Below are 11,676 nucleotides of genomic sequence, written 5' to 3'. Positions count from 1 at the left end.
CGGGGGGAGCGGGTGGGGGGGCGGTGTCTCCTGTGTCGCGTGGGGAGCGCGTGGGGAGGGGGCGACCAGAGGGACTTATTACAGGAATGTGCGGGACATCCCGAGTGGAATCTGGTTATAGGATGGGCGGAGCGGGCTGAGGAAAGCTGATTAGTGGTGTGTGCGAGCGGGACGTCCTGAGTGACTTGTTACGGGGTGGGAGAGGAGTCGGTCGGAATGAGAGGGATGACCTGCCTGGGAGTTGGGGCAGGGAATGGGCAAGAGTGTTATGCAGGGATGGTCTGCCTAGTAGGTCTCTTACTGGTTACTTGGAGTAACAAGTGGGAAGGAATGTCCAGAATTGGAAAGAATGTGGTGTGGCCTTAAGCAGAGGCTGTTTTCCAAGCTAAAAACGAATGAGTCCTTAAGTTTTACTTTTCTTTTTTTTTTTATCGCTTATGTTATCAATGACTGATGTCCAGTAGACAGAAAATACGGCTGCACTACTTTTCCTTTCCCGTTGCCACTGCCTTCCTTCAGAGACAGACTGTAAGGCTTTGGGCAGTTGTGTAAACCGCCTCCTCGTTGTGGCTTTTGTGGGTCTTGTTCCTTCTGATCCATCTTCATTATAGCCACCTTACAAACACGGGAGTGTATTTACCTTCCAAAATGTAAATCCGGTTGTCATTTTCTTTCTTCAGACCCCTCAGTATCTCTTCTTGTATTGACTTATTCAGCATTCTGTCTAGTGTCTCTTAAGTGGCAGGTCGTGGTGATCACATATGAATACAGTGCGTAACTGCCTGATGATCGTAGCTCATAATGGAAACACAATGACAGTGTGCAGTCCTGTAAAATGTACACATCTTTTAGATGCTGACTTATCTATCAGTTAAACCTAGAGAGACAGGGACAAGTTGCTGTAAAATACAGTTGTAAAGCTAGATAAGACAATTCCTCCCCTCTCCCAAAGTGTGATCTTTAATGTGGCATTTGACTCTGGACTAACACAGGTGTCAGTTAATCTGATATTACAGTATTCTGTAGTTGTATGCAGTATTGTTAATAGGAGTAACCATTATGAGCTGGGTGTAAATGTTAGTGGTTAACATCCCGTCTGAAAAGGTAGGATTTGCATAACTGAAGTAACTAAAATAGTTTGACTTCATTATTGAGGGATTTTGTTTAATTATAGGTTTTGGGCTGGAGGATAGTTGCAAGTATTGTCTGGTCAGTGCTGCTTCTACCCATCTGTACCACAGTATTTATCATCTTCAGCAGCATTGATTTATTTCATCCTATTCAGTGGCTGTCTGGTAAGTGGTACTCAGTTTGGGGAAGTCAAATTTACAGGACCTACTTCTCAGCATAAAAACTGTGTTACGTTTTAAATCATTTGTTTTTAATCACTGTTTATATTGATATGGCAAAATATTCACCTTGAGGTAATCTTAAGGCACTCCCTTTATGAATCGCCTTTTCACTATAAATAATAGTAGTAAACCTGTCTGAGACTGTATTATCACATGAGCAAAAAATAATTAGGAGATCACATAAATGAAAACCTACCTTAATTTTTGTTTGTCTTTTTTATTGCTTTTTTTTTTTAATGTTTTATTTATTTCTAGGAGAGAGAGAGAGACAGCGTGAGCAGGGGAGGGTCAGAGAGAGAGGGAGTCTTTTTTTTATTGCTTTTCTTTTGACATTGTCTTTTTAAGGACCAGAACTGTTCCTTTTATCTACTTAAAAATTTGGAATAGAAAATATGACATCTGNCTTAAAAATTACAGGTTTTATTATTAAGTCTCAGTCTATATAGCAAATGTATCTCCTTGTTATTTCTCTTATTTATGTTTTTTGGTGTTTTATATATATAACATATATACATAATGTATACATTTTAAACTTGGTCATATTTTTGAAATGGAATATTTGCTTGTTTGGACTACTCTAAAATGTGAATGTTAGTATTTTACAAGAATATCATGATTTTTTTTTTTTAATTCGGCTCACTTAGATGATTTATGGATTATGCTGTTTCCAGAAATGTTACCTTTTTAGCTGTAGGAGCTAATTGCATTTATTAAGAAGAGATCTGAAAAACGTTATTTACATTTTAAAAAGAAACCTTGTTGGTATATTACTAAATGTGGTACTTCTCTGTTTCGCACGATGAAGTACATTTGCATATGGTAGTATTTTGTCTGATGTTAACATCTGGGTCATCTAAAGGAAATTCTAGTATAATTTTAAAGGACCAAGAGCTTGGTGTAAGTAACCCACACTGTAGTTCTTGAGTTGATGTCCTATAGGACCTGTCAGCAGTGTATGAATACATTCTTGAAGAAAAGATAACTTTTACAATGAAATTTACAGTTGTGGTTCAAACCCCTTTTCTATCGCAATGTATGGATCATGACTACATGACTGAATGAATTTACTAATTCATCTCTCTTGTGTTTTAGATTCTTTCAATGATCTATATAGTTCCTATGTAATTTTTTACCTCCTGCTCCTGTCAGTGGTAGTAGTGATAATAAGTATTTTTAACGTGGAGTTCTATTCAGGTGAGTGTTCAAATGTTAACCGTCTTAAAAATATACGAATTTATATTATTAAAGGCATACTCAATGCATTTTGTATGTGAGTATATATAACAGAGGCTTGTTTAAAGTCAGTTTAAGATATGTATATAGAATCATCTACTTTGAATGTTTTAACTAAAAATTTATTTGAATACCAGTTTCTCTGTGTTTAAAAATATTTAGAGGTTTGGGACACCAGGGTGGCTCAGTCAGTTAAGCATCTGACTCCTGATCTCAGCTCAGGTGTTGATATCAGGATCATGAGTACAAGCCCCATGTTGGGCATGAAACCTATTTAATATTTAAAATATTTAGAGCTCTTAGGACAAATATTGTATGATTTCACTTATAGAGGAGGTTCCTAGAATCAAATTCATAAAGACAGAAAGAATAGGGGTTGCCAGGGGCTGGGGGAGGGGAGAATGGGAAGCCCTTGTTTGATGGACACAGAGTTTCATTCAGGCAAGATGGGAAGGTCCTGAGGGGGGGCGTGGTGGTGATGCTTACACAACAGTGAGCAAACTCAGGCTGCAGAGCTATGTGCTTAAAAATGGTTAAAATAGGGGAAAATGGTTAAAATGGCCAACTTCTGTATGTTTTACCACAATAAAAAAATTTAGACCTTTTAATAGTTCACAGCTGCTGTTAAAGTTGTGACTCAGCAGATGTATTATAAAAATAACTCCTTTATAGGGTAGGAGATCAGGACCAGATGATTTCTAAGGTCCTTTTCAAATATAAAAGTCTATAATTCTATAGTTAAAAAAACAACAAAAAACCTGTGTATTTTGCCTTGGGAAAATCACCTGCTGGGTTCCAGAGCTTTTTATTTTTCGTGGTTTCTCTTTTTACCCTTAATGCCCTTTCTCATTCCTGCATCTGTCCTTATGGTACAGTAAGAAGCTTTTTCAGACACTTCTTTTTCATTGTTTTTGTTTTTGACTAGAACATCGTCCCTCTTTTTAGCTCTTCAGTAGTTGCTTCTTAGAGGTGGTATAAAATTTCAAGTTCTCCTCTGGTTGTTATAATATATGCCCTTTTCCCTTGCTTTCCTAATCCCTCACTCCTAGTTGATGGATCTCTTTTTCTGTTCAAGCCATACACCGATCTGCCTCGCTTACAGCACTGTGCTCTTTTACACGGCCGCACGTACCCAGGTTATCTTGATGTAGATGCCGCACTAGGGCTGTCCTGCTTGTCACTCTTAAAGCCTGATTAGTCACTTTGGATCAATCCTTCAGAAGCATTTTGTGTGCCGTACATTGTGTGGGGATAAGAGTTAAGTGTTACGGTCCCAGCTGTTCCAGAAGATCACAGGTAATCAAACGTGTTGAATTACAATACACCGGATAGAATGGGAATATATGGAAGCACCATTCACCCAGCATGGGAAGCTTCCTGAAGGAGATGATGCTTAAACCAAGCCTTGAACGGTGAGTTGTATTAATTAGAGAAGGAAAATGATGATCCAGGGAAAAGATATAGTATATAGAAAGGCTTAGGGACGCCTGGGTGGCTTGTTTGAGCTCTTGACTCTTGGTTTCGGCTCAGGTCATGATCCCAGGGTCGTGGGATTGAGCTCTGTGTCAGGCTCCGTGCTTCGTGTGGAGCCTGCTTGAGATTCTCTCCTGCCTCCCCCCTTCTCCCCCCGTCTCCCTCTCTCTCTGTCGCTCTGTTGCTCTCTCGCTCTCTCTCTAAGCCCCTCTCCCTCCTCATATGCTCTCTTCAAAAACAAACATAGAGACATGAGAAGCTTTGGTATGTTCAGAGTATTGTAAGTCAATTGCATGCTCACTGGGTCTCATGGGCATTTCTGGGGGCCAGGGAGAGGGGATAGCAACCTTTTTCTCAAAATGTAAAGCACCTAAAGCCCTCTCCCTTCATAGGAATTTTCCATCTTTCTTCTATCTCTTGGAGTCTTTTAAAAGAAGAATGTGTAGGAGCACCTGGGTGGCCCAGTTGGTTGAGCATCTGACTTTAGCTCAGGTCATGATCTTAAGTTTGTGACTTTGAGCCCTGCTTTCAGGCTCTCTGCTGTCAGCATGGAGCCTGCTTCAGATCCTCTGTCCCTCCCTCTCTCTTCTCTGCCCCTCCCCAGTTCGTGCTCATCAAAAATAATAAATAGTAAAAAAAAAAAAAAAGAATGTGTGTATGAGTAGGTCAGGAAACCCTCCGCTAGCTGTTTTCAAAGGTCAGTATCCCTCCTACGCACACTCACCTGCCCTAGCACACTTCCTGAAACTTTTTTTGTTTATCAGAGAGGTATTAAAAATAACTGTACAAGCATTTATTTTAGTATTCAGTGTTGTCATCATTTACCTCATTTTGGTTTATTTTTCGCAATTGGACTCTATTTTGACAAGTTCAAATGCTGAAACGAAGGTAACTTGTTGGAGGGCAAGCACTATCTTTCAAAAACTATCATTATTTGTTCTTTTATGGCACCTATGAGATTGGCAGGGTAGACAGTATTTGAGCTGTCAGGAAATTTTAATTAAAAAGAACTGAAAAATATTAATCGTGCTGTCCTTAGGTTTCACCTCTCTAGAATCTTTGGATTTTCTTTTTTGTATGCATCTCTTTGTATTCAATCTTTTCAACATATTTTAACTTACAAGTCTTAGCGTAGAATTTTTCTGTACTTCACATTGATTCTGGGTTTTCTTGTGCCCTTTGGAATATTTGTGCAAGGATGAGAGGGAGTAACAGTTCGTGTCCCCTGACCTCGTGTGCTACAGGTTATAAAGCCGCAGTAATGTGCTTTGTTTGCAGTTGTGCCTTCCATTCCCTGCTCCAGACTGGCACTGATCGGGAAGATCATTCACCCTCAACAGCTCATGCACTCATTTGTTCATGCTGCAATGGGGATGATGGTGGCCTGGTGCGCTGCGGTGATGTCTAAGGGCCGCTATGGTTTTCTTGTGGTTCCCTGCACCGCCACTGAGAGGTAATATTAAATATGTTTTCTCTATGGAACTTGGATAGTTACTAATCCAAAGGTGACCTGTATAAGTTAATAGTTTATGGGCATTGTGTGTTTTCTAGACTTACACAGAAGATGCTTTTATGCATAACATCAGATATTTTTGATATTTATGCTTGTTGAATTTCAGTAGTTTTTTTAAAACCATTTTCTGTGCAAGGTGCTATGCTAGGTGCTGTTGGATTTGTAAGAGTGATTCACGCATAACGCTATAAAGTCTTGGAGAGTTCAGAACAGTAAGGGAATTAAGACATGGACACAATTGGATGTGATAGGTAAGAAGTAGGAATTTATGTGAAATGGGAGGGAATAAGAAAGTAAGGTGTACACGTTAAACCTGTGGCGGTTCAGAAAGCAGGGAAGATCATTGAATTAATAACCTAACTTTTTCTCTCCAGTTTAAATAGCCCTGCTGCACAAACCTGCTTAAATGAGTATCACCTGTTTTTTCTCCTGGCTGGAGCATTTATGGGCTATAGCTACAGTCTCCTGTATTTTATTAACAACATGAACTATCTTCCATTTCCCATCATACAGGTAAGATACTGTTTGAGTGTTATGTCAGAATTTAGCAGAGTTAAAACTGCCTTGATGTATGTGTGTATAACTGGCCTCCTCTGATTAATTCAAGATTTGAGCAGCAAAACTTAGGACTGAGATTGTCAAAATGCCATTTAGAGAAGAGATTTACTTTCATGAGGATTTAGCATATGTCTGAGAGCTAGAGTGGCCCTTCACATTGGCACTCTGAGGATCCACTTTGCCCCCCTCTTTCCATCCCTGCTAGGTAGTGGCAGTGCTGTGACTCACAGGAGTGGGGGCGGAGGTGGGGAGGACACTCATGCAGTGTGCTTCTGTGCAGCTGCCAGCTTCTTTTTGCACCTAAGAACTCCTGGGCTTGAAGGTGTCCACGTAAGTGTAGAATCTCAGTTACTGTCTCATGTCTTTTCCAGAATAAGACATGTTGCATATAAATAAATAAAACAGTTTTGATTAGCGTGACTGGATGGTTTAAACTGTCTTTCAGTTAGGTTTTTAAAAATCTCATCTGCTAGGAGCCTTTTGTGGAACTCACAAACACCTCCTTGGCAGGAGAGAGAAAGATGGGTTGAGCTTTCTCCTGGGGCATCAAGGCTGTCTCCAGGCTGTTCCCGCTCTTCTTGACTGTGCTCTTATTCGCCTCGTTCCTATGCTGTGGCAGCCCGAGGATTGGGCTTTGGAGCAAAACTATTAGGACCAGTCCTTTCCCACTAGGACCCAGTCTGGTGGGGAAGGAGGGATGTGTAAACAAATGATGTGTCGTGAGAGTCCAAGAGTGTAGATGAGGGTTCTCCTGATTTAACTGAAGGCCCCATATGCCTGTGGCTTCCATGAGAACACTTTGTTGAAAATAGACCTATTGCAAGGTGATAGTGCTCACAGAAAAGGAGCTGGTGGGGGCACCTGGGGGGCTCAGTCAGTTAAGCATCTGACTCTTGGTTTCAGTTCAGGTCATGGTCCCACGGTTCCTGGGTTTGAGCCCCACATTGGGCTCTGCACTTACAGTGTGGAGCCTGCTTGGGATTCTCTCTCTCTCCCTCTCTGTCTGCCACTTCCCTGCTCATGTTCTGTCTCTCTCAAAAATACATAAACATGAAAAAGAAAAGAAAAGCAGCTGGCCCTTATTTCCCTGCAGTCTGTGAGTGTGTTAAGGAAAAAGTCCTGATTAGATATTCTTTACATCTTGAGAAGATGAATTAAAAGCAGAGTGTCTGCTTTGCCACCTTAAAATTTTAGGAGAAGAAAACCCAAAATTCTGTACAGCATATCCATGCTAAATCGTATTTGATCCAAATATAATTAAGAATATAGAGAATATAAGTGTTAGAGAAAAACAAGATACCCCGAAATCACTTGCTCCTCCATGAACCTCAGTTGATGCAATAGAGTAAATGTAGGAACAGCCCAATAACTGACGGTGCCAGTAGAGGCTTCCTGCTGCCGTGTAATGTCATATTTGTAAAATTTGACTACTAAAGTTTTTGTAATTTCCTTTGATAAAATTCTATTTTATTTTATTAAAATTTTTTTTTAATATTTGAGAGAGAGAGAGAGAGAGAGACAGCGTGAGTGGGAAAGAGGCAGAGAGAGAGAGATAGGGAGACACAGAATCTAAAACAGGTTCCAGGCTCTGAGCTGTCAGCACAGAGTCTGACTCGAGCCTTGAACTCAGGAACCATGAGATCATGACCTGAACTGCAGATGGACGCTTAACTGACTGAGTTACCCAGGTGCCCTGTCCTTTGATAAAATTTTAGATTTATTTTTATACCCATGAAGTTTTTTTTTTAATGTTTTTATTTATTTTTGAGCATGAGCAGAGGAAGAGCAGAGAGAGAGGTAGACACAGTATCTGAGCAGGGGAGGAGCAGAGAGAGAGGGAGACACAGAATCTGAAGCAGGTTCCAGGCTTTGGAGCTTTTAGCACAGAATCTGATGTGAGGCTCGTACTTGTGAACCACAAGATCATGACCTGGGCTGAGGTCAGATGCTCAACCGACTGAGCCACCCAGGGGCCCCTGAAGTTTCTTTTCTAATGCTAATATTTAGCTCTGGCTTCAGATTCAACTTTGGCACATTTGGCCATTCTGTATGGGCCAAAATCTATTTTGGGGGCATCTCGCGTAACCATGAGTGTACAGGAGCAGTGCTGTTTGGTTTGCCCAGGTAGGTGCTGTTCTCCAGCCAGAGGCCAGTTGGAACAGGGGTTTGTGGGTGGGCACAGTGGAGTAAGGGAGGTACAGATTTTGGCGAGAGTAGTTGAAATGATGGATCTTTGTACCTAGGATCACAGTTTCTCATCCATCAGGTTTGTAACTGTCTTTGCCTGAGGAGATTTGCCTCCTCAGAAGATTGATGGGGAAGGAAGATACTGTAGCTTAGCCTTCTTTGATTAGCCCTAGGGGCACAGTGCACATTGTATGACCTCCCCATATGCACTTCAGGTTGCTAAGGGAAACAAGATTGATGGTCAGGAACTTGCAAGCTTGATGTGCTATCAGGCCAATTTCTTCTTCTGAGCCTCCATAAAATGAGATGATGGTAATAGCTATTTACTTTTTTTTCTTTTACCGGCCAAGCTGACCGGAGAATATTAGACCTTACTTTTTTTTTTTTTTTTTTTTTTTTTTTACAACAGTAACAGCCATTGTTATTAGCAACATCATCATCATCATCATTATTATTGGTGCTTCCTGTCAGCTTACATCCTCTAAGAGTAGGGTGGTAACAGTTTTTTACAAATTGTTCCTATACCATAGATAACAAGAAAGTTCTCTTTGGTCATTCTGCTACCATTCTCAGTCTTTGCCTCAGAGATCACCATGACCAGTTTAATGTATGTTCTGCTAAACCCTTTACTGTATGGTTACATATATAGTACCTGTAACATTATATATTTTGTAGGGTAGAGCTTCCATGAAGTTTTATGTTGTACATATTATTCATTAACTACTATTTTCACGTAACTATGAAAAATTAGTTATTTTTAAAAATCTGATTCTAAGCAATTTACCATTAGCCTATTAGTTTTTCTTTAAACTAGTGTACAGTACTAAAACCAGTTCCGTTGTCCTTATCAAATTCTTAATGAGAGACTGATAGGGAAAAACAGAACATTAGCCTGGAGTGGGAGACAAAGAAGTGGATGAAGGTCAGGACAGGGCTTGGCAAGCTCTAGGCCAACAAGACTGAAAGTATTAAATAAGGTAAGATTTATAGAGCTGGTACATAGTAGGTACTCAGTGAAGGGTAGTTTTTTTAGCCAAATCACAGAAGAAACGCACTAGGGAGGGGAGCACGAAGAGGTTGTGTTAGCTATTCTCTGCATATTTACTGAAATGCCTACCAGCTTGCCTCGTCCCGGGACAGCTGTGAGTGGTGGCTGAGGAGAGAGCTTCAGTACAATCAGTATAGGCACTATACACTTTAATTGGGAGGTCGAGGTAAGAAGGTGGTAGCACACAGTAGCTGTGCAGAATTGTGTTGCTCCATATCTTGGACTTTGAATATATCCGAATAAACCAGGATACTTGAAGCTGTGTGGTTAGTGACCAACTATTCATATGGGTTGCTTTTTGAAAGATACTGTAGGAGTTCACAGACGCAGTATGAAACTGTAATTTCCACCCATGTACTGTAATTATTCTTTTTAGCTTCTGAAATTCCTTAAAGAAGGATCAGCCATAATAGGAGCAGAAAAGAAAACCAGAATTTGGGAAATTCATCTTTGCTTTATTAAATTTCCTTAGATTCTTTCCAATAATTTAAAAATATTTTTCCATTGGCATTTTTTGGGCAGGGAGGGGGGAGGAGCAAACAAGCCTTTTTTTCAGACAAAGCATTTTGTATTTTTTCTTAATTGATTTTTCTCTCATGGTTAGAATTGAAGGTACCCATTAATGCACTGTTTAGCTGGGTCAGCCTTCTTATCTCACAGATAATTAGGAGACCTGACTTGCTCAGCGCTACACAGAGAGAAGTACTAAAACTCAGGTCTCCTGACTCAGTCTCGTGCCTTCTGCCTATTTTTCTTGCAGACAGCATTTGAAAACATTGAGTGTGGAGGCAGCATGCATTATATTTAAGATTACAGTCTCTGAAACCAGCCTGCCTGGTTTAAAATCTCAGACTTTCCTTTAGCTAGCTCTTCAGTTGGTTAAGTTGCACCCCAGTTTTCTCACCAGTAAGATGAGGATAATAATGGAGTCTCTGTCATAGCGCTGTGCTTAGAAGAGTACCTGGTGCATGCGAAGCGCCCAGACTGTCAGCTGCTGCTTTTGTGATTGTCGTGTTTGTACATGCAGCTCCACAGTGCTTAGCAGCAGTATAGATCGATCCTGTCAATTTTGTCATTTCTGATCCCATCAATGAGACATTGTATAATGTAAGTATTAAATATTTTAACATTGGAAATTGTTGATTTTTTACCTCTGGAATAAACTTTGTCTTTTTATGCAGTTATTATTATTATTTTTAAGTATGTGGACTGTTTTAGTGCTTGCTTTAGAATGAAATAGAACCTCTACTTGGAAGTGTCCTTTGATTCTGTTTTTCTTTTTTCCTCAGCAATACAAGTTCTTGCGCTTCAGGAGATCTCTGCTCTTGTTAGTTAAGCATAGTTGTGTGGAATCTTTGTTCCTGATTAGAAATTTCTGCGTTCTGTATTACTTCCTTGGTAAGAATTTCTGCTTTTTGATATAGTGTATGTGTTAGCTCATCAGTTACAAAGTCATTTTTTATTTTATTTGCTTGTTTCTTAATTGTAAGTAGGTGATTATCCTAACTGATTCAATGTTTAGATTGCATAAGTGTATTTAGTTAAAGGAAAATATTGTTAAAGAAAATGTGTATACAAACAATGGTATATTATTCAACCTTAAAAAAGAAGGAGATCTTGTCACATGCTACAACATGGATAAAACGTGAGGACAGCATACTAAGTGAAATAAGCCAGCTATCAAAAGACAAATATTGCGTGATTCCACTTACATGAGGTGTTATTTGAAGCAGTCACACTCTTAGAAATAGAAAGTATAATTGTGGTTGCCAGGGGCTATGTGGGGGAGGAAAAAGGAGAGTTGTTGCTAAGTGGGTAGTTTCAGCTTGCAAGATGAAAAAGTTCAGATCTGTTGCACAAGGTGCAATAGTGTATGTACAGTTCATGGTTAGGCTGGCAATTTTGTTGTGTGGTTTTTACCATTTTAAAAAAAAAAGAAAACGTATGTTATTTGGTCATTCTATAAATAACATACTCTACTTTGTAACTTTTTGTAAGTTGGTACTAATATAGTAGAATATCCTGCTGCTAAGGGAAACCTATAGAATTTATTAACATGAATATTAAGCACAGAAACAGCTTATTTAATATATTAAGGCAGTTCAAGTTGAAAGGAAATATTAATCTCAATAGCAATATATAGTAATATAAACAAAATTCAATATTGTAAAATACTGTATTCAGATTACAGGTTTCCACCACTATCCAGAAGTGGAGTGTTCCAGAAGCAATTACTGTTAATTTATATGGAAAGATTAAAAAACATTTTTTTTAATGTTTATTTTTGAGAGAGACAGAGTCAGAGTGTGAGT

At 39.5% G+C, this 11,676-nt stretch overlaps 1 protein-coding gene across 3 annotated transcripts in view; it reads left to right on the top strand.

Moving 5' to 3' along the window:
- Positions 1 to 11,676, top strand: part of NDC1 (NDC1 transmembrane nucleoporin) — a 41,754-nt gene that overhangs the window by 452 nt on the left and 29,626 nt on the right. For 2 of the 3 annotated variants that reach the window (XM_077779831.1, XM_077779832.1), the window contains exons 1-6: positions 439 to 528; positions 1,175 to 1,295; positions 2,445 to 2,546; positions 5,337 to 5,511; positions 5,946 to 6,084; positions 10,654 to 10,762. In XM_077779831.1, coding sequence (XP_077635957.1) covers positions 454 to 528; positions 1,175 to 1,295; positions 2,445 to 2,546; positions 5,337 to 5,511; positions 5,946 to 6,084; positions 10,654 to 10,762 — 721 coding nt within the window. In that variant the 5' untranslated portion in view covers positions 439 to 453. Of the gene's footprint in view, positions 1 to 438; positions 529 to 1,174; positions 1,296 to 2,444; positions 2,547 to 5,336; positions 5,512 to 5,945; positions 6,085 to 10,653; positions 10,763 to 11,676 lie in introns of those variants that run through there. The other variant, XM_077779830.1, reaches the window with a different exon arrangement.

The sequence above is a fragment of the Crocuta crocuta genome, unplaced genomic scaffold (genome assembly GCF_008692635.1).
Source record: "Crocuta crocuta isolate KB4526 unplaced genomic scaffold, BGI_CrCroc_1.0 scaffold168, whole genome shotgun sequence".
NCBI classification, from domain to species: domain Eukaryota; kingdom Metazoa; phylum Chordata; class Mammalia; order Carnivora; family Hyaenidae; genus Crocuta; species Crocuta crocuta.
This window is presented reverse-complemented; position numbering and strand designations above follow the sequence as displayed.